The 18,506-nt window shown below is 46.0% G+C and overlaps 4 protein-coding genes across 4 annotated transcripts; 1 reads left to right on the top strand and 3 right to left on the bottom strand.

Moving 5' to 3' along the window:
* Positions 1 to 4: 4 nt before the first annotated feature.
* CTRU02_204071 (reverse transcriptase domain protein) lies at positions 5 to 2,707 on the bottom strand (the record flags this gene model as incomplete). The annotated part of the gene is made up of 2 exons (XM_036731901.1): positions 5 to 865; positions 950 to 2,707. 2 exons carry the CDS (start codon positions 2,705 to 2,707, stop codon positions 5 to 7), a joined length of 2,619 nt encoding a protein of 872 aa, XP_036576461.1.
* A 7,781-nt stretch (positions 2,708 to 10,488) lies between these two features.
* On the bottom strand, positions 10,489 to 11,321 carry CTRU02_204070 (rhamnogalacturonan acetylesterase; the record flags this gene model as incomplete). The annotated part of the gene is made up of 2 exons (XM_036731900.1): positions 10,489 to 11,143; positions 11,200 to 11,321. 2 exons carry the CDS (start codon positions 11,319 to 11,321, stop codon positions 10,489 to 10,491), a joined length of 777 nt encoding a protein of 258 aa, XP_036576460.1.
* A 2,354-nt stretch (positions 11,322 to 13,675) lies between these two features.
* Positions 13,676 to 14,111, top strand: CTRU02_204069 (uncharacterized protein; the record flags this gene model as incomplete). The annotated part of the gene is made up of 3 exons (XM_036731899.1): positions 13,676 to 13,755; positions 13,809 to 14,007; positions 14,061 to 14,111. 3 exons carry the CDS (start codon positions 13,676 to 13,678, stop codon positions 14,109 to 14,111), a joined length of 330 nt encoding a protein of 109 aa, XP_036576459.1.
* Positions 14,112 to 15,321: 1,210 nt separating this feature from the next.
* On the bottom strand, positions 15,322 to 15,561 carry CTRU02_204068 (uncharacterized protein; the record flags this gene model as incomplete). The annotated part of the gene is made up of 2 exons (XM_036731898.1): positions 15,322 to 15,345; positions 15,397 to 15,561. The coding sequence occupies 2 exons, from the start codon at positions 15,559 to 15,561 to the stop codon at positions 15,322 to 15,324; spliced, it is 189 nt and encodes a 62-aa protein (XP_036576458.1).
* Positions 15,562 to 18,506: the final 2,945 nt, after the last annotated feature.

The following is an 18,506-nucleotide window of genomic DNA, read 5'->3' as shown; positions in this document are numbered from 1 at the left end:
TCTCCTAGTTTTTTGAGTAGAGGGCCTTCTCGCCCTTCTTTCGGTCTCTGCCGAGGTTACTTTCTCTGATTCCTAGACGAGGTGGGCTGGGCGTCTCGCCGTCCTGTCCTTGCTTGTCTAGTTCTTGTTGTCGGAATCTCCAACTTTCGCTTTTTGGAATGTAGTGGAGTTTGCATAGGTCTTCCCTGCAATTCCACCAGACTCCCGTGAAGTGGTTCACACACTTCTGAGGGTATTCGACGCTGGGTCGTAGGAATGCTATTCCATTGTTGTTGGTTTTCCATTCTCCGGGTTCTCCCCGTACTTCCCAATATGAGAGTTCTTGTTCCTCATGGGCTCTGCGGATTCGCAGTTCTTCTTTTCTTTTGGGGTATAGTTCGTTTTCTGCTTTCTTTAAGAGATGGTAGGCGCAGTGATCGAAGATGCAGTAGATCCATGCTATCTCCTTGTGTTCTCTGTGCTGTGTCGTAATCCTGGGATCGTCTTCCAAGAATATTTCTTCATCCCGGGTTTGTGTGATTGTTGTAGGGATTTTGTTATGATATTCTTCTGCATGGAAGGCGATCTGTTGGCAGTCGTCTTGGGGGTCGATGTATTTGTATTCTAGTACTTCCTTAATTTTTTCCATTCTGTCGAGATGGTGTTCTTCTTCTGCGTCTTCCGGGTCGGTATCGTCTATCGACGTTCCTTGTGGACGTACTTCCGCCGAGGGTGGTCCGTCTACGACGTCTTCAGCCCATTCCGAGATGGGTTGAGGAGTAGCGCGGGTTCTTTGTGGCAATTCAAAGGTCGAGTCGCTGGCTACCGTGGTATATGGTGAGCTCCATCGTTGGCTTAGGTTGTCCTTTGCTTGGTATACTCGGGTCTAGGTGCTGGCGTCCCTGAATTGTTGTTGTCTCAGCATTTCATCCAATTGCTCGGTGGCTTTGCGGGCGTATTTGCTGGCTACCGCGAGGGTTCGTTCCGTCTTTCCATCGTTTTGGGGTCGGTAGACAAATTGGGTTGCTTTGTACTTGAGTTGATACTGTCCTCGGGTGTTTCCGCGTAGTGCGATGCGGCGGTCTCGGGTTTTCCGCATGTGTTGGAGGGTGTCTCCAACTTCGCTGTTGTTTCGAATTTGCATCGTGTAGTTGATGGCGTCTTGTATCCGTTTGATGGCTGTCTCGTTTTCTTCTTCGAGTTTCCTGGCTTCTTCTTCTGAGAGACTTTCCGGGGTGTTTACTTCATTCGTCTGTCGATAGTTGGCGAGGCGTGGGATGTCCCATAAGAGTCCCGGTTGGTACACAATGCTACCATCTTGGAAGGCGTTGTTGAGTTCCGCGGCCTTCTTCGCTTGTTCCCAGTCGTCGAGTGGCTCTTGTCGCTGCTTAGTGTAATCCGGTCCACCGGTGTATCGGTCTATCACAGCAATGGCCTTGGGTATGTTGGTGGTGTCGTATCCCGATCGTCCTGCTGGGTTTTGAGGGTACCATCCACTATTCTCTTTTGCATGCCTGTGCGTAGTGCAATCATTGTCATAGCAGGCTGTCCATCCCTTTTCTTCGTGGCTAGGGATTTTGGTTGCAGCGTTGGCTTGCTTAGGGGTTGCCGTAAGTTTCTTAGGCTGTATGCAGTGTCTGGCCATGTGTCCTGGCTTGTCGCAGTTGTAGCATTTGAATTCTCTGCGTCTGGGTTTGTCTTTTTGCGCGACGCTCAGGTCCATGGGTCCACTGTGTTGTCCATGTGCGGTGCTCTGCTGATTGTTGTTCCTGTTGTTCTGGTTTTTGTTGTTGAACTTGTGTTGAGGTTGCCATTGGTATTTCTTTCCTGAGTTGGCTGTTTGACGTTTTTCTCCTTTTTCCTTGCGTCGTTCAAACAGTCGGTTGTCAATCTTAATGGCGTATTCGACATAATCAAGGAAGCTAGGTGGCGTGTCCACTTTGGCCATTTCGTCCTTGACGTCGTCCTTGAGACCCTGGTAGAAAGCGAAGACTTTGCTTTCGTCGGTCATGTCGAGTCTGGCTGCGAGTCGTCGAAATTCTGCGGCGTACATTGTAGCTGATTTGTTTTGTCGTAGGCTCGCCAGTTCTCTTTCTGCTTGTCTTTTCTCATCGGGGTCTAAGAAGAGAGATTGAAGGGCTTTAACATATCCACTGAAGCTGAAAAAGATGTCCTTCACTTCTTGACTGTATCTCTCGATAGGGGTGTCCAGCCATTCTTGTTGGAGGGGTTCGAACCAAGCGAGGGCCTTCCCTCTCAAGAAGGTGGCGGCGTGGACGACACGTTCGGTATCGTTCTGGAACGTGTTGATGTGGAAGGCTTGGTAGGTCCGTATCTGTACCAAGTATCCTTTGAGCTGTCCAGGGGTTCCGTCGAAGGTGGTAGGGGTGTTGAGCTTAAGGCGTTCTCTTCCTTCGACAGGAGCTGATATGACGTTCGCGGCAGCTCGAAGGGTTGTGACTTCCTTCTCTAGTTCTTTGGTGCGGCGGGCTTGTTCCTGTAGCTCCTTGAGGGCTTTGACGTTCTGGTTGAACAGGTTTTTCATTTCCCTGAGCTCGTTGTTGTTCCGCTCAAGTTGCCGCTTAAGTTCTTCATTGTCGTCATCGCTATCGGATTCCTCCTTCATTTCCTGGTCTTGAATCTCTTGGGCCAGATTCTGGGGAATACGTCTCTCGGACGTGGACGAGGTTCCAGGAGTAGGGTTTTCGGTAGTTCCGTGCGAAGACATCTTGTCTTATACTGTTCGTTAGTCTCAAAGGGCAACTTACTGAACAGGAGCAATCAAAGTGTTACGGCCAGCTATCTGACAGTAGGGTTCTGCTAACAGAAGGTGCAGTAAGAGACTAACACTGGTTCGTAGAGGTCGTTCTGGTAGATCGTAGGGTTAGGGTAAGGTGATCAGTCTTACACTATGGTAACGAGGTTCTTAGTATTCACAATACTGAGAGGTAAGCTGAAAGTCATTCGAGGATGAATCACAAGTTGATTGCTGAAGAACTATCTAGAGGGCTTGAGCAGATGCTCAAGTCCTGGTCTATATACAAGTCCCGTTTCCCAATGTCTTGGAGAGTCTATAGAGTCGCTCGTCGACTCTATCGACTCTCTTCTGATTGGTCCTTTACAGGAGTCTACAGAGTCGCTCGTCGACTCTGTCGACTCTGTCCTGATTGGTCGATTGTCACGTGACTTGTAACGTAGTTCTTCCTTGCCGAGAGGTTTACCCTTGTTCCCGTGATCCTACGTACATATGTCCTGTCGTAGCCGCCCGACCCAGTGGGTCTGTTAAGTGCATCTGACGGGTCGTAACATAAGCGCTTACCTTGCTTATCGTAAGTACTTACTTATCTTAGTATAAACGCTTACTAATTCCTTATTAATACTTACCTTCTTATTATTACGTAACCCGTATAATAACTTTTCTATTCCGGTAGTAACTTATTATTTCCTATATATCTTATATATATCTAGTAGCATAGCCGCTAGCCTAAGTAGGTTTGTTAACCCTCTATTAAGCGTAACGAACGGGTCGTAATAAGGGGGTAGCTAGGCTTATAAAGTTATTAAGATAAGCCTTAATCTCCTCGAAGAGTATATCGTCTAGGTAGAAGGTAAAAGCATCCTAGGCGCGCTTTTTAGTATCTTAAACCTAAGTACTATTAACCTTATGTTACGGCCAGCTAACTGACAGTGGGTTTGTGTTAACAGTAAGCCAGGGATTGAGAGTAGTAACAGTCGTTCCGTGGTCCTGGTCGAATAGATCGTAGATCTTCAAAGGTCTTGGTGATCAGTCAAGGCCTCAACAAGAGTCGTAGAGTAGTCGTCACTTAGGTATAGCTGAAAGTACCGGTTAGGGTAATCACAAAGTTGATTGCTGAAGAGCTATGGAAGTCTGTCCTCGAGCCCGGCTCGAGTCCATCCTATATACAAGTCCTGAACGGTCCTCCTTATCTTGGCTATGTTGGATATTTGACATATCCAACATATCCGGGGATCGGTTGGATATTTGACATATCCAACATATCCGGGGATCGGTTGGATATCTGACATATCCAACATATCCAGCCCGGGTTGTCCTTACCCCGCGTTATCCCCGAGGCCACGTGACTTGTCCATAGTTCTTCCGTTCCGAGGATCCCTGGTTACACCTGTCCGGCTGGGTTACATATGCCCTGCGTTAAACACCACAGCCACCGATAGGTTATGGGTCGCCTATCACCCCCGACAAAGTTTGCAACGTCCCGCGACAACAACGACGACAAGCCCGACAGAACGGTATCACCTCCTGCATAGAGAAAGCACCAGACACCAGGCATGCTACGATCGATGCCACAAAATACTACAGTTTGCAGACAGATTGGTCCCCTGTCGCCCCCTCCGCGAAGAAGGATTGTCGCCCCTTCAACGTATGACAATGTCTGCGGAATCTGTGTACGAGCTCTCATACTTAGTAATCGGACGAATCGAAGCGGTTGGAGCATTGTGTTTTGCGGATTGAGTCCGACTCCAGGCGGTGGATGGAGGTGGTGGTCGAAAGATGGAAACATAGAGCCACATAGGAACCCAGCATGAGGCAACAAAAAGATTTACAGATTCAACTGAGATATAGCACATGCGAGTCTGAGAGGATGCGGACAAGATAAAGAGACGAAGCTGAGGGCTGGGGGGAGACTATAGGTATACAGAACCAGACATGGTGCCTAGCACCAACAGAACCGAAGTAGGAGGACGCGAAAGAAGGATTCTAGAAGGCAACACCAAGCGAGAGAGCAGGCAGGAGGACAACAATCTTCAACAGAGGGCATAAACACACAAGAATAGATAGCATAGTGGGAGCTTGGGGACAGCTGGTCCTGATCCAACAACAGGGCGAAGTGGGGCGTCGCGGTTTATCGTCGATGCTTCGGCTGTCTGCCAAACCCCGCTTTCCGGGCATAGCTGCTAGCATAAGAGCGGCTTCATAACCGTGTAGGAATCAATCAATCAATCACTATGCCCTGCGTTAGCCGCCGGGATCCAGGCGGGGTCGTGTTGGCGACCATGTCCAACGGGTCGTAACACAGCTATGATTGGGCTGGAAACGGGCAGGGGTTAGATTAGTTGTTCGTTTTTCTTCATTGCTCGCTTATTCAGTGGATATATGGTGGATGAAGGGCAGGTATGAGGGCATAGGAAGACTTTAGTAGGATTTATCAGGCAAGAACGAATACAGTCGCAGACAGAGGCGATCCAAGATCCAGTTTCACTTGTGATTTAGCAGTCAAGAGTCTCAAAAGTCTGCTGCGTACCTATCCAAAGAGTCAGACCCACAGAGGGCACTCCTGAGGAGGCTTTTTACTCCCTAGCGAACAAGACATGTAGAACTTAATCTGAGGACACTCATTTTACGGCTTATCCTTAGTAGACCTGATGTCTGGCTTTTCTTTCTAATCCTCATCTCAACTTATTTACTGTCATTCGCAATAGCTAGTCACAAATATAATTGCTATTATGCTAATAGGCTATATCTTCATTGATTGGTACTAAAGTAGTAGCATATGACTTTTCTAATGCCAGGTTTTAGCGTAAATAAAGAGGAATGGAAAATGGATTATTAATGACATTTCGTAAAGAGCTGTGCTGTCCAACATCTCACGTGCCAAGCGTTACTATGACACAAACAGTGTAATCACAAAGTAAGTTCTATTTAAAATGTGCTTAGCAATCAATGTATGAGCTCTGACCCGGATGTTAGATATAGGCAGCTAGCAACAAGATTTGTAGTGGAATTCAGTAAATTTATGTTCTCCCTAATTACATTAGATAAGTAATGTTTCAGGGGAGCAACTTAATATATTGTAGGCGTTCTATAGGAACCTGTGGGTTGATCCCTGGTCAGCCTTTGTCCTTGGGCTGCAAAGCCGCCGCATGTTGACAAGTTTTCTGTGAGTATTAAAGAAGCAGCAGGTAGGGTAATAATCGACATTGAGGGGACTATTTCAATAATATCCAAAGTCCTTGTACCTGGAAAAGCTGCCAAGATTTTGAACAGCGTTTCTGGTACGCTTGACGGCATCTATTTCTAGATGACTCACCCGAAATTCCATGTTTCATCCGAAAACCATGGCCTGAATCAAATTCTCTTATTTACTGACATTAAAACATGTTTTCTACTCCCGGGCCGGATCACAACATGCCCAGCATCCCGCCTTGCAAGGTCCGCCCGAACACCCATCCTACAAACGTTAGCATGACTTATACTAGAATTGAATGGCTTACATAAAAATGCACTTATACAATACGCAGAGACGCATTTTTGTCCTACCGGACACGGGGTACTAGGAGCACTACCGATCGGGAAAATACCAGCAGCTTCAATGTCGCACAGTCCCCAACTCCAAGGATAGGCATGATGTCCATCGCGGCACTTCTCAGATTTTGCAGCAACAAGTGCCATTGCAATAAGGAGAGCCAAAAAAGAAGCTTTCATCTTGCTAGGAAAAGCGAAACACTGTGTAGGACTGTAGGGGTGTAAGTCGGCAAAAAAGAGAATGAGGAAGATTCGTTGAGATTTTGTTTAGAAGTCCATGACAAGAAATGTTCCAGTACGACAGAAGGTACCAGATATATATGTGTATGTGTATCTATGTGTATGTGTATTTCTTAACGCTACAGCTGTCTGTGGGAAGATGATGCATAGGAGCCGTCCTACCCGGCCTGGACCCGGCCAAATAGAATGAGTTTTATGATTATATATTAGTATCAAATTAACAACAAGTACACTAATAAGAACACACTGACACACCTAGTTTGTTTATCCGGGCCGCAAAGCTGGTAGGGCAACTAAAGCCGATTACATATGAAGTACATTCATGACGACTTCATATTTCCACCTCCATAAAGTCTAAAATGTCCCCACCCTCTGATTTACTCGTCCCTCTCTTTTGTTTTAATTAGTTTCCTGTGGTTTGGCATATATTAGCATTCATCTGAAAGCTAACTTGCTACAGTTTCAACGTCTTTTCTACAACTGTGTCACCGGCGGTAAGGGCAACCAACTGCGTCATGGAGCAGAACCTTCGGCAGAAGCACCTAGTCTCGTTGGCTCCTGTACTGCAACTTTGGCTTACCCATCTTGAGCCGGAATTATTTAATCCAAGAATCACTGCACCGCCGTACCTTGGCAAGCTTGAAAGTAGAAATCAAGGGGTAAAGGCAACAGCCAAGCTTCGCAGCCATTGCAAAATACTAGCCGACCGGTTTGGTTGGACTTAAATATGGTTAACCTCTATTTTTGAGCAAGACCGGCAGGTCTGCAACGGAGGAAAGGTAGTACTATGGTAAAAGTGTGCCGCAATGGACGAGGATTAAGAAGGAGGGGATCAACGTCCACCAGCATATAGCCATAACCTATGAGTGGGCTTACTTCTTTGCTCCATTTTCCAGCTAACAAACAATTGACAAACTTCCATGTAAAAGATCACGAAGCACTGTTAGTGTGGCATTGATGGATGGCCTACGTGTAAAACTTAAAATTATTGATATGACTAAGAACAAATGAGATTTGCCGGATAGTTCGGAACCACAGCAGTTAGTCTCGTGGTGACCTAGTCAGGTCAGCTGGAGCGTTGTGATAAACCCAAACGCTAGCCTGCGAGCGTAGATGGCCCAGGCATGTTTGTAGACAGAAGTACTGGATTTCAACTATGGAAGTAGCGGAGCAGGTACCGCACGGAAACGTAATAAATATTACGCGAACTACTAACACGTTATAAGAACTAAACATACAAAGAGTTTTAGGCAATCAGCAACAGAAAGAACGATCTTCTTGCCAGTCCTACGTCTGTTTGCTACAGAGCTTGTAGAAATATAAACTATTTTGGGGCTTGTAATATATCTATAACCCAGCAGCAGCCAATTGGAAAGAGTGAGACCCGAGAAGTTCGAAGTAACTCCATAATACCATATGAAGAACTAGTCCTGATGCAGTAATTTCGTGTATTTCTAAAGTAGATTTGTAGTGTTGCGGGCTACGGTAGTAAGTCTTAAACTCAACAAAAGAATTGCAAGTGTAAGTGTAACTGGGTTAGAAGGGACTTACTCTTAGGTAACCACTAACTAAATGTCTACGAGCCATAAAAGAGTCTTCTACTAGAACTATGGATTCCTGTTGCTATAGCTGGCTGTAGTTCTCACTATTGGCCTACAAATGCCGTGGACTTGAGTTTGGCCTATTCTTTGTTTGGAGTGGTGCTGGGTTGCGTAACACAGAGAAGAAGAACCAGTTAGGGGTTAAGTGTTATCATATCTAGATCTAACTCCTAGCAAAGCCATAGCAATAGTTTTCTTGATTTCTAAGTTAGGCTTTTTCCGGAACGGCGTTCTTTTGAGTTTGCTCTGGTCCCTCTCCTTTTATTCCAAGGCCACCAACAACCTCTCTGACACGTGGTGCTCAAAAGTATCTATCTGACATAGTTACACCCGCTGAAGTTTTGGGTAGGTGTCTTGCGCAGATCCGTTGCCCAGTAGCGCCACAGAACTTAGGATGTGAACTGTGTACACCAGATGTTGTAACGGCCTTGAGTCGCTGCACAGACAGGAAAGCGGCTCGGACATCCTGCTTCCTTGCAAGCACTTGCGTCAGAGCTATGGCACTTTAGTGACGTTAGTGTTACAGTACTCTGCTTTTATTTTGATGTTGTCTAGAACTCACTGGAACAACAAACTGATCATAATGATCTGGAAGGTCTCGGCAGAGCGTATCGGCGCACACAAGTGTCGAAACCATGAGAAATGACAACCAAATGCACGATTTAATTGAAGACATTTTGAATTTCGTTTGAAAGTTTTCTGATACTGGAGTCAGTGTAAGTCGAGGAATTCCGAGCTATTGCGATAGGGAGACGACGAAAAGGCATGAGCATCGGTGAGTCTTAAATACTTTAAGAACGATTCCAGGTTTCATTGCCATGGCAGACAAGACCATTGTTAGTCTCTTATTGCGAACTGCGCAAATACCATCTTCAATGTTGACAATGACACCAAGTATGCGCCGATGTATCCGTAAGCGGTAACTCTGTCTAATTAACAAAACTAAACGGATCATGTCGGAGGAACGCTATGTTCTTGCTATTGAGAAGCACTTTTAATGCCTACAGTGTAGTACAGTAGGAAAAGGCTAGCTTTCCCTGCTTTGTTTGATTCATTACTGATCAAAAAGCCGAGCACTCACCTCCCTAGGCCTTTTCCTGGGCCCCGAATTTGCCGAGGATTTTGCAAGCACATATCGCCGCGGTTGTATTAGATTGGTAGAACAGGGGAGAAGGGTAATTAGCAGGTTAGAGAAAACAGCTATACCGCAGAGCAAATACTGGGGTGAACAACAAACTTGCCTGTGGTACGCCTTGTTCTACGCGTATAGTTGCCGACTGTTCCGATTGTAACAACAGGAAGTCTTGGCCCCAAGCACATAAATGTACTACACGGTATTAATGAGTACTTCCGGCTAGTCGGCGCCTGCGTGTAACATGTTGACTTTTTAATAAACTAAGCTACAGTTAAAAAGCTTATCCCGTGCCGCATAACCGAGGCTAGACGAATATATTAGCGCCTAATCAGCTCGTCTCGTACATGAATCGAGAACGACTTATAAGCTAGGCAGTTAAGCTCAGTTAAAAAAGAAGGCTTTCAAAGCAGCGCTAGTATAAATTAGTCGATTCATTTCCTCCTAATCAGTTGTCTCTGTACCCGATAAGTATCGTTAACAAATAAAGTGTTGAATGTATTCTGTAGCTGCCGGCATAAGAGTGACTCTAAAACCGAGTGGTTAGATAGAGTGAACTGACTAATTAATGTATATTTGGTTTCCACCTGTTCAGTCCCCTGACCCTGCCCCATCTTCTGAGAACCGCAGTACGGTACCTACGACGTTACGTGAAAAGCTTGGGAGCTTCGTACATGTAGACTTCGGCTGTACTGGGGTCCCAATTATTCCATAAATCAGTGCACAAGTTTGCCCTAATGCAATGCCATACTTTAGTGACCACAGTATGTAAATTGAAACTAATTATGGCGACTTTCACGACTGTCTTTAAGAAAGTGACGGAAGGGAATGATCTGCAGTATTGCCACTAAGATTACATTTCTTGGGTTACTTGGAAGTCGGAGAGTTGTGTGGCTCGATCAGCCTATCTTTGCTCGCGCTGAGCTATTTACTGCTCTAAATACTGTTGGCATCCACTACTGTCATTTGAAGATGTACTTGATGTTCGCAGACCGTATGCAAAAAGACCATAGTGGTAAACAAAATTAATCAATCAATCATCTTCACAACCCATGGGAACATCACGAAATACCAAAGGAGCACAAGCCTTACAGACAACGAATCATGGAATATATGGTTGAAGCTATCGAGAGCAGTGTACAAGGCTTCGACTCAATATCGCATGCGTAACCTATACACAAACTCTTTTCAAGTACAGCTTGATATAAGGTAGTTTATACAAGTTGTCCATGTGGAGGTAGTTGAGGATATCACTTGCAACTCGTTAACGCAACCGCTTTCCCAGCCGCGTTCAAGTACTTTACAAGTCCACTTCCACCAGATCCGCACTTCAAAGCCTCGACAAAGGTTTCAGCGTTAATTTTAGCGCCGGGCCAGCTCGTGTGAGTCTTATCTTCAGGGAAGTAGGTCGTGGCCTTGGTCTGTCCCATAGCTTGGAATGCTGCGACAGAGTATTTAGTGTGGTCGACATAGGCGACGCTCTCCTGCTGCGCAACTTCTTGGGCGTAAACGGCGAAGGGCCAGTTAGACTGCAAAGTGGACCCCTTCCAGTAATTGCGGTTGACCATGCCAGAAACGACAGGAATAGCCTTCTTCGCTTTGACGTCAGCGATCATCCCGCGGAGGTAGTAGCCAAAGGAGTGAACCGTCTCCTTCTGGCCGGTCGAATTGGTCACGACAATGAAATCGTTGCCAGTTCCCGGTAACGTGAAGCGATCCTTGGTGTCATTCTTTGGATTTCCATCGTCGTTGTGTCCCATCTCGATGATCACATAGTCTCCAGCTACTGTCTCTTTGAGCAGCGTATCCCATCGGCCTTCGTTAATGAAAGAGCGGAGAGACCGTCCAGCCTTGGCCAAGTTCGTGACCGGAAGAGTCAAGTAATCGCCAATATAATAGCCCCAACTGAAACCCAGAAGCTTAGTTACCAGGCGAGTGTCATTACGGGGAGTAAAACTTACCCTTGGATAACAGAGTCGGCGGGCCAGGTCGCAGTCGTGCTGTCGGAACAAATGAGCACCTTAGCTTGCGCTGATACAGCGATAAAAGCCGTCACAGCTGCTTTCAACCCTAGAAACTTCATCGTTCAAATGAGACTGAATACGGCAAGCCCAAAAGGTAACTAAGAGAAGAGCTGGACGCATCTCATCAACGTTATACTAAGCTATTGACTTTATATTTCTGGATAGACACGGAGAGACGGAAGTACGGCAGATTATCAACACGGTCTTTCGTAACGTAATGTAAGTGTATGTTCCATTGATGTGGAGTCAAGATTTACTGTCGCTAGCGGAAAAATTTGGTCCGTCCGAAATCAATATACTGGGGAATTCAATTCATGGAAAAGGATTGTCAGGTCACTTGCCAAAGCAACCATGTGCAACAAGTTGTTGATGGGTAGGTTCACGTGGCCGTCAAGGTCTTTTCTCAGGACTCTGGTCATAATTTTGAAGTGCAGGGCAACATGAAAATGCCGACGACTATTTTAGACCCTTCCACAGAAAAGGATGCGTTGTTTCGCTGCATTTCTAGTAATGTTTGTTGCTTGAACCGAGGTATGGGCTAGATGTGAGGTTGTCGCCCCCAGCCACACAGGGGCTATTGGTATTGTTGTCGAATTGGACCATGTTTGGGGAATAGAGCGTGCACATGCCAGCCACAAATGTACTTGTAACAGTCCTTAAGGGGCTACCCGCCCTAATCGGTCCCCTGAAGTACAGGCGTACTATGGCTAGGTACAGTGCCAAATCAGTTAGTGAGGAGATTAATGTCTTCAGGCTCTTGACGGCAAGAGCACCCTCAGTTAAGGCTAACAAAGCTCGAGATTGCATTAAAAAGGATAACCTGAGATATCCATTTCCAGTACAGTCATCTGATTGTATTCCCCAAGACTCCCGTTCCTCACTATGTCGGACATGGAAAAATGATGCCCGGTAATAGGCCATTCCGGCACTAACAGCTCATTGTCTATTTTCATGATTTGCGGGGCATGTTCTTTACGAATGCAAACAACAAGCATATAGCGACATTACCGAAGCATAGAATAATCAACAGTAATTACTATCTCCGCGGTATCTAGTAGCACAACATTGACCACGTGCATGCATATCCGTGTATCAACTGCCGCAGACCCGTAGCGTCATCGTCTGGATCTGTTTAAGTTGACTGACAGGGGTCTCAATCTAGTCTTAGCGCCCTATGATGGTCGTTACCCCTTTTTACTTGGTGCTCAAAGCTTGTCCCTAAAGTCAATTACATACCTCTGTGTCGGTATGCCTGCTTATTTTGTGGCCAGGAACTCCTGACATCGCTACCAACCCCTGTTCCACTCGGAACTACGGCTAAAACTATAGCTTCATCAGTACCGAGGCGTACCAAAGTCCGGCCGGGCCCACAGCTCTACAGCCAAAAAGCTGGAATTCTCTTGAACCGACTTGGGGTTTCAATGCAGCTCCAAAGAATCAGGATTGATTCACCTTTAGCAGCAACAACGGTTCAAATAGTAGTCGAAATTATCAAGTTGAATCACATCGAAACTTACCATTGAATCATGTCGCATACAAGCTCAAGGTCAAACTAAAGAAGGCGTCTGGTGCAGTGACAACTTATTGTGTTGCCGTTGCAACCGACTAAGCGCCGGTTACTGATGAATCATAATCCAAGGTAATTTCTGATATAATTCCTAGTTTTCAGTAAAGTGTTAGCTCCATAAAGAAACCTCTAGCGTCGTTAATATTACCGGCAACAGCGGACGGTATCATTCCAGGCCCGCTTACTGATATAATATGAACTAGTATTGGGGTAGCATTGTGGGTGTGGATTATAATGGAGCTGTTTGAAGACGCGACATGACTGGGATACTATTGACTCACTTTCTTTCCATGAGATGTTCAAATTCAGCTGTAAATAACGCCATCTTCGTGAGATCTTTCTATTTACCAACCCCAACTCTTCGGGTGCATGCCACTGAAGTGTAGTCTACACCAGTACACCAACACCAGTACACCAACACCAGTACTGTGTAACTGAATACTTTACGCCACTTTAAACTTTTTGACCTAGCACAAGTTAAATTGCTGTTACTCGTTATTGCGCATGGTAGTTTATTTCGGGTTATCTGATCAGCAACAGACCTCTTTTTGGTTTGGCCAGCGAGGCACAAAATGATAAATATGTTGTTCCTCCCGTTTACCCGGCTAATAAGCTAGGCTATTGCACTGTTCCGTAGTATCAGTTAATCTCACATTGAGTCATGTAAGTCCATGAGGTGATATGGCGCATATTAAGGCTCGCCAGAGGGCGGGGTCATTGACTCTGTTCTGAACCCTTGCCAGCAAATCACTCACGCTTATAATGTGATTGACACTCCATGTCGCACTCAGCACTGGGCCATGTAGATCTCAAAGCCCTTCAGAATCACTTCTTTAACCCCTGAAAATGAAATCGTTGACATTGTTCGCCGCCGCTGCTCTTACCGTAGCTTCGACAGAGGCATGTGCCAAGTACATGCATTGCTGGTATGTTTCCACATCCAGCTTCTCTGACATCAATGTTTATCATTTGTGTAAAGGTGTGTGAAGGACCAGTTTGAGTGGGAAGGAAAGATCCAGGACAACATTGCCTGGGATGATAGCACCGCGAAAGCTTGTACAGCTAGTAGCGGTAAAGCTGGGTATTACGGCCAGAACTTCCAAGAATGTTATCGTTACAAGAAGGGCTTCCTCGCAATTATTCCCGCCAAGGCGATTAACAACTGCGACTGGACAAAGGTAAACTTATCTCCATGGACCAACTTAAAGAAATGCACATTTAACTTTAGTAGGAGTGCCAAAAGGCTGGTGCGAGCAAGGGATGGTGCCGTGACAAGATTTAGGTTAACGTAAAGGAACTCAAAGTTTCCTGAAAAGACATACCCGTTCTCCACGATGTGCCAGAGTCACGAATGACTGATGATTACTGATGTTTTCGTCGCCTCAACCCCTTTTTAAAGAACTCGATCAGCTTGGCAGTCTTTTCCTGAATCTTGACAACGATTTATAGATCACATGTAATTGCAAAAGGTGAAAAGGTTGACTCCGAGCAACTCCTGGATACACGCTGCTGCCATCAGCACTAAGCCACCTGCAGCAGCTAAGCCTGATCATTTACCTTGTTCATTCAAGTTGTGGCAATGATGATCCTAATGTGATTGTATGAGTTTGCTTGTGCATGCTATCACTTGTAAGACGAGGTTTAGCCTAGGAAATAAAAGTTGGGCAGAAACTATGTTCACTTGCCTCTATTATTCTCGTGTAAAGGTCGGCCTCGGTCGGATTGATTAGTGCGGAAAAGATGTATCTGTATCTTAGCGCAAGACATTTTCCTCGGGGCTTTGGACAGAAGTTATCACATGCACACCGTGGCAAGCATTGCCTGCGCCTTGAAATTTGTTGCCAGGCTGGTTGTAATGACAGGAAGCACGTATAGTAGGGCTCTAGGGCACAAGTATGATACTGATAGCGAATCGCGTCCTTTTTACTAGATCGTATAATAATATTAGTGCTGTAAAGCAACTGTGACTTAGACTCTTCTTATCACCTGGGGCTTAAGCACCCCACAAGGCTTTTCCGGAGCTCCTACAAGGCAGTGCACCTAGCATATAGACGGTTCTAGACGGTAGCTGGAAGCAACGCCTCTATACATACCTATCATGATCAAACGAGTTGAGTGCTTGGGGAATGTCATTTATCACAAAAACAGCAGCATATTAATTCACATACTGTGATACAGCCTTGCTGTTTTGCTCATATCAGCTCTTGGTTGTCAACCTCCTGAAAAGACTTAAAACGCAGGAGTTGTGCATGAGTTGCGGGTCACGTTAATGAGATTTCATGGACTATACTTGAATAGTTACAGAGATTCTCGGGGGAAAAATAACGTTGCTTTAAACTAGCTACAGATTGAATCCACCATTCAAAATTCCAACCTTTGTTCCGTCACATTGAGCCGTGGAGGCTGCTGGTACGGTACAAGGAATCGGTTAATGAATTGCATAATTGTGACCGTCCAACAAGATTCAAACTGCAGTATCGAAATGGGGCAAATCATTTAGGACATCCGCCAGGACACTTGAAATGAGTTAGTATCAGTCATGATGAGAAATAGAAGCGGAAACATACGCAGGATGGTTGGCATTGCCCAGGAATGTACGAGCAGCATGAAGGCCCACTACCAGGAATCGGTCCCTTGGGTCGACCGACAATCTTTGGCTGACCGTCTAGGGCGTTTGGCACGGCCAAGGCGACAGTAGCGAAGAGAGTGACAACGAAAGTCTTCAACTGCATCGTGAAATGAGATTGTTATAAAACACGTATGTGGATTCTTATGGTAAGTGAGAAAAAGGTAGAGAGAACAAGGACTTCTTATGTGAACTTAACAGGCAGATTTGTGAAGGCGTATGCGGATGGCTTAATATACCTTTTGGTCTTGCACTGGGCTTCACCGTTTATGCTAGTGTCCAATCCCGCACAGTTTCAGAATGGGGTAATTACTATGGTCCCATATAGCTACCTCTTTAACTTTAAGACCCAGAGGAAAGCCGGTGGGGGGACTGGGCGTACAGTTTAGACGATCTTTAACCTAATCCCAGTAAAAGATATGTTGAGAGAATTGGCATTGATTCAAAGAGAAACAGGGCTGTGCAGGGTAAAGAATTGATGAATGCCGGGATACTACCTTACGGAAACGTTGATTTCTTTTGCTTCTTTCCGAAGAAGCCGATACGTCTCAAGCAGGTCAACGCAATCGACTATGCCACAAATCAAAGCTTCAGTAATATTGCGACTGCATCATTATCCCCCGTTCTGCTCCATGTATTTGCGCTGGTCAGCACCCTAGCTGGTTGTGTCGTAACACGATACTGTTCCACGCGACCAGAACACCCAAGCTGACGCTTTGAAGACCCCTCTGTATTTCGATATTTCAAGTTTAGCATAACTTCTAAAATGTGAGTATTTAATCGACAAGATTTAGAGTGAGAAAGTTGCACTATCTGAGAAGAGTGTAGTCTAATAGTTAGGTAGACAAATTACTTGTTCCAGTGGCTTTAAAGAAGAGCCCCATCAACCATATCAATGGGTGCGTATCTTTCAGGGTGTACCTATCTAATGGCAGGTAGGCTTACGCTATCGAAAGATTCTTGCTGCAGCGCACCAGAAGCCGGCGTTCCCTGAATGAAAGGCGTTGTTGCAGTCAGTTGGACAATCAGGCCGCATTAGCCGGTCGCAAATATGTTGATAGTACCATAGATCTGCCGTTCATCCGAACGGTCGCGGGTTTTGTTGTATGACCGAAGGCCGATGTTATATGGGTCGTGAAAAGACGAAAGCATTTTTACTCAAGCACGGGCCCAAAAGCCGCATATGCCTCTATATAGGTAGAAGGGGGGACCATCCAATAAAGTCTGGTTTTCTTAATTTAGATTCCCTGTAGCTGGAAGCTACGCTGACTGTCTAAAAGACGATACGGTGTACATCGATGTGCTGCCATCTGTATCTAGTTAATGGTCGACAAGGCCCGGGGATTCCTTTTTACTTTTTCCTATCCTGGTGAAACTGAGTATCGGAGCATCTTTAACTCTTGTGACAGCGGTAAGAGAAATGGCCCACGCCCAGCACCTTCATGCTGTTGATTTACACTTGCCGCTACTCTGTATTTTATAGGGGGATGTGGTCTGTGGCTCACAAGAGAAATGCAGCTCCTCATTGTCGGTGGTATGATTGCATGGGCGAACCTCACTCCTCTATCGCCTCCTGGCGATATGCAAAGGCCTAAACTTGTATCTAGACAACCTCGGAACTGCCAACAAGGTTTCATATCAGTATTCTCACCGCCAGGATCATATCCACCGTTCACGGTCAACACCAATCCAACCCCTGCGTACCTGCGAGGAAATCCACTTTGGATTGAGTATCATTTTGTTAAACGCGCTAAAAATCTTATGAATTTGCTTCGTCTGAATCTCATGATGTTACGGTACTGAATCTAGCAACATATGTGATAACTTTCTGCGCAGCCAACTCTGACAAATTTAGTACATTCTTTTTACCTGCGCCAACAAAAATGCGAAGAAAAGTGTCTGTATAATTTCGATGTGGAAGAGGTAGCTGAGATTCCCAAGGCTGAGAAGGTGAAACTCAACCCTCCCCAATTTTGGTCGAAGTTCACAGCATCAGGTCGATACATGCTTCGAGGTCCTCCGGATTTCAATACAACCTTGTCCACGTGCGAAACACAACTTTGGGGACCCTGGTGTACTGAGTCGGTGTTGCGCGTCAATTTCTGTTGTCGCGCCTGATAGACTTTTGGCGTGAGTCGCGGCAGCCATGCCACACCGCGCCGGGACAGTACACCCTCCGCACCGTGTCTAAAATTTTACAGAGGCTTGTCCCTATGCGAAGATACTACGCAGTGATCCGCTGTATCAGTCGACCTCTAGCTCGAGTTGGTCAGCAGTTGTTGTCCCTGCCTAGAGAGGTCTTTAGAGTTTCGTCATTCGTGCGCAAGTTTTTACATAAGGCAGTCAAGATGTCTTCTGGTGTGGCTTTAGGGGTCATGAAGGAGAAGTCGACGCTATTCGTGTTCAACGATGCTGCGCTCCCCTTCAGGGTTAAGGGTCCCTCCACTGTAGCCTTCCCGGCAAAAGTTTTCAAAGCACCATTGCGATCGGCAGGCTTATTTATGCTTTGAAGGCCCATCTTCTGTCATCAAGTCGAACAACCAACCTGAGGCAACATCGTTGAAGCACAGGTTACTACCGATCGAATTGACAAGCAGGGGCTGGTCTCGAAGCACTGCCGCCATGCCTATCAGTACCTCGTCTTCAGATACCTCAACGAGCCCATCGACGAGGGAGTCTAGCGTGATGATAAACTGCGCCAGCCGCACAGGTTGTACCACCAGCCTGTTACAGAGAGTGACTTGGGTGAGCTGATGTATCATCTGGGAGAGCCTGGCACTATTCCTGGTACTATTAAGTGACCTGTCGAGTTTCTTTGAGTGGACGCAAATAACTGTGGTGCAACACGAGGAGATTTGGCACCATGATGCCACTGCCACCAAGCATCACGATGACTCGGTCGAGGGTTTCCCAGCATCCTTGAAAGTCCCCGGCTAAGTTTATTTGCGCCTGCCACACACAGAGGTCGTTGTACGGCGAAGCATACTTCACTGCGTTCTTATTTCTTTTGCTGCGGATGGCTGACACTTTCTCGGGGCGATTCGCTTATTT

Source organism: Colletotrichum truncatum, assembly GCF_014235925.2.
Source record: "Colletotrichum truncatum strain CMES1059 chromosome Unknown Contig_0002, whole genome shotgun sequence".
NCBI classification, from domain to species: domain Eukaryota; kingdom Fungi; phylum Ascomycota; class Sordariomycetes; order Glomerellales; family Glomerellaceae; genus Colletotrichum; species Colletotrichum truncatum.
Note: the sequence above shows the minus strand (reverse complement) of the source record. Positions and strands in the feature narration are given on the sequence as shown.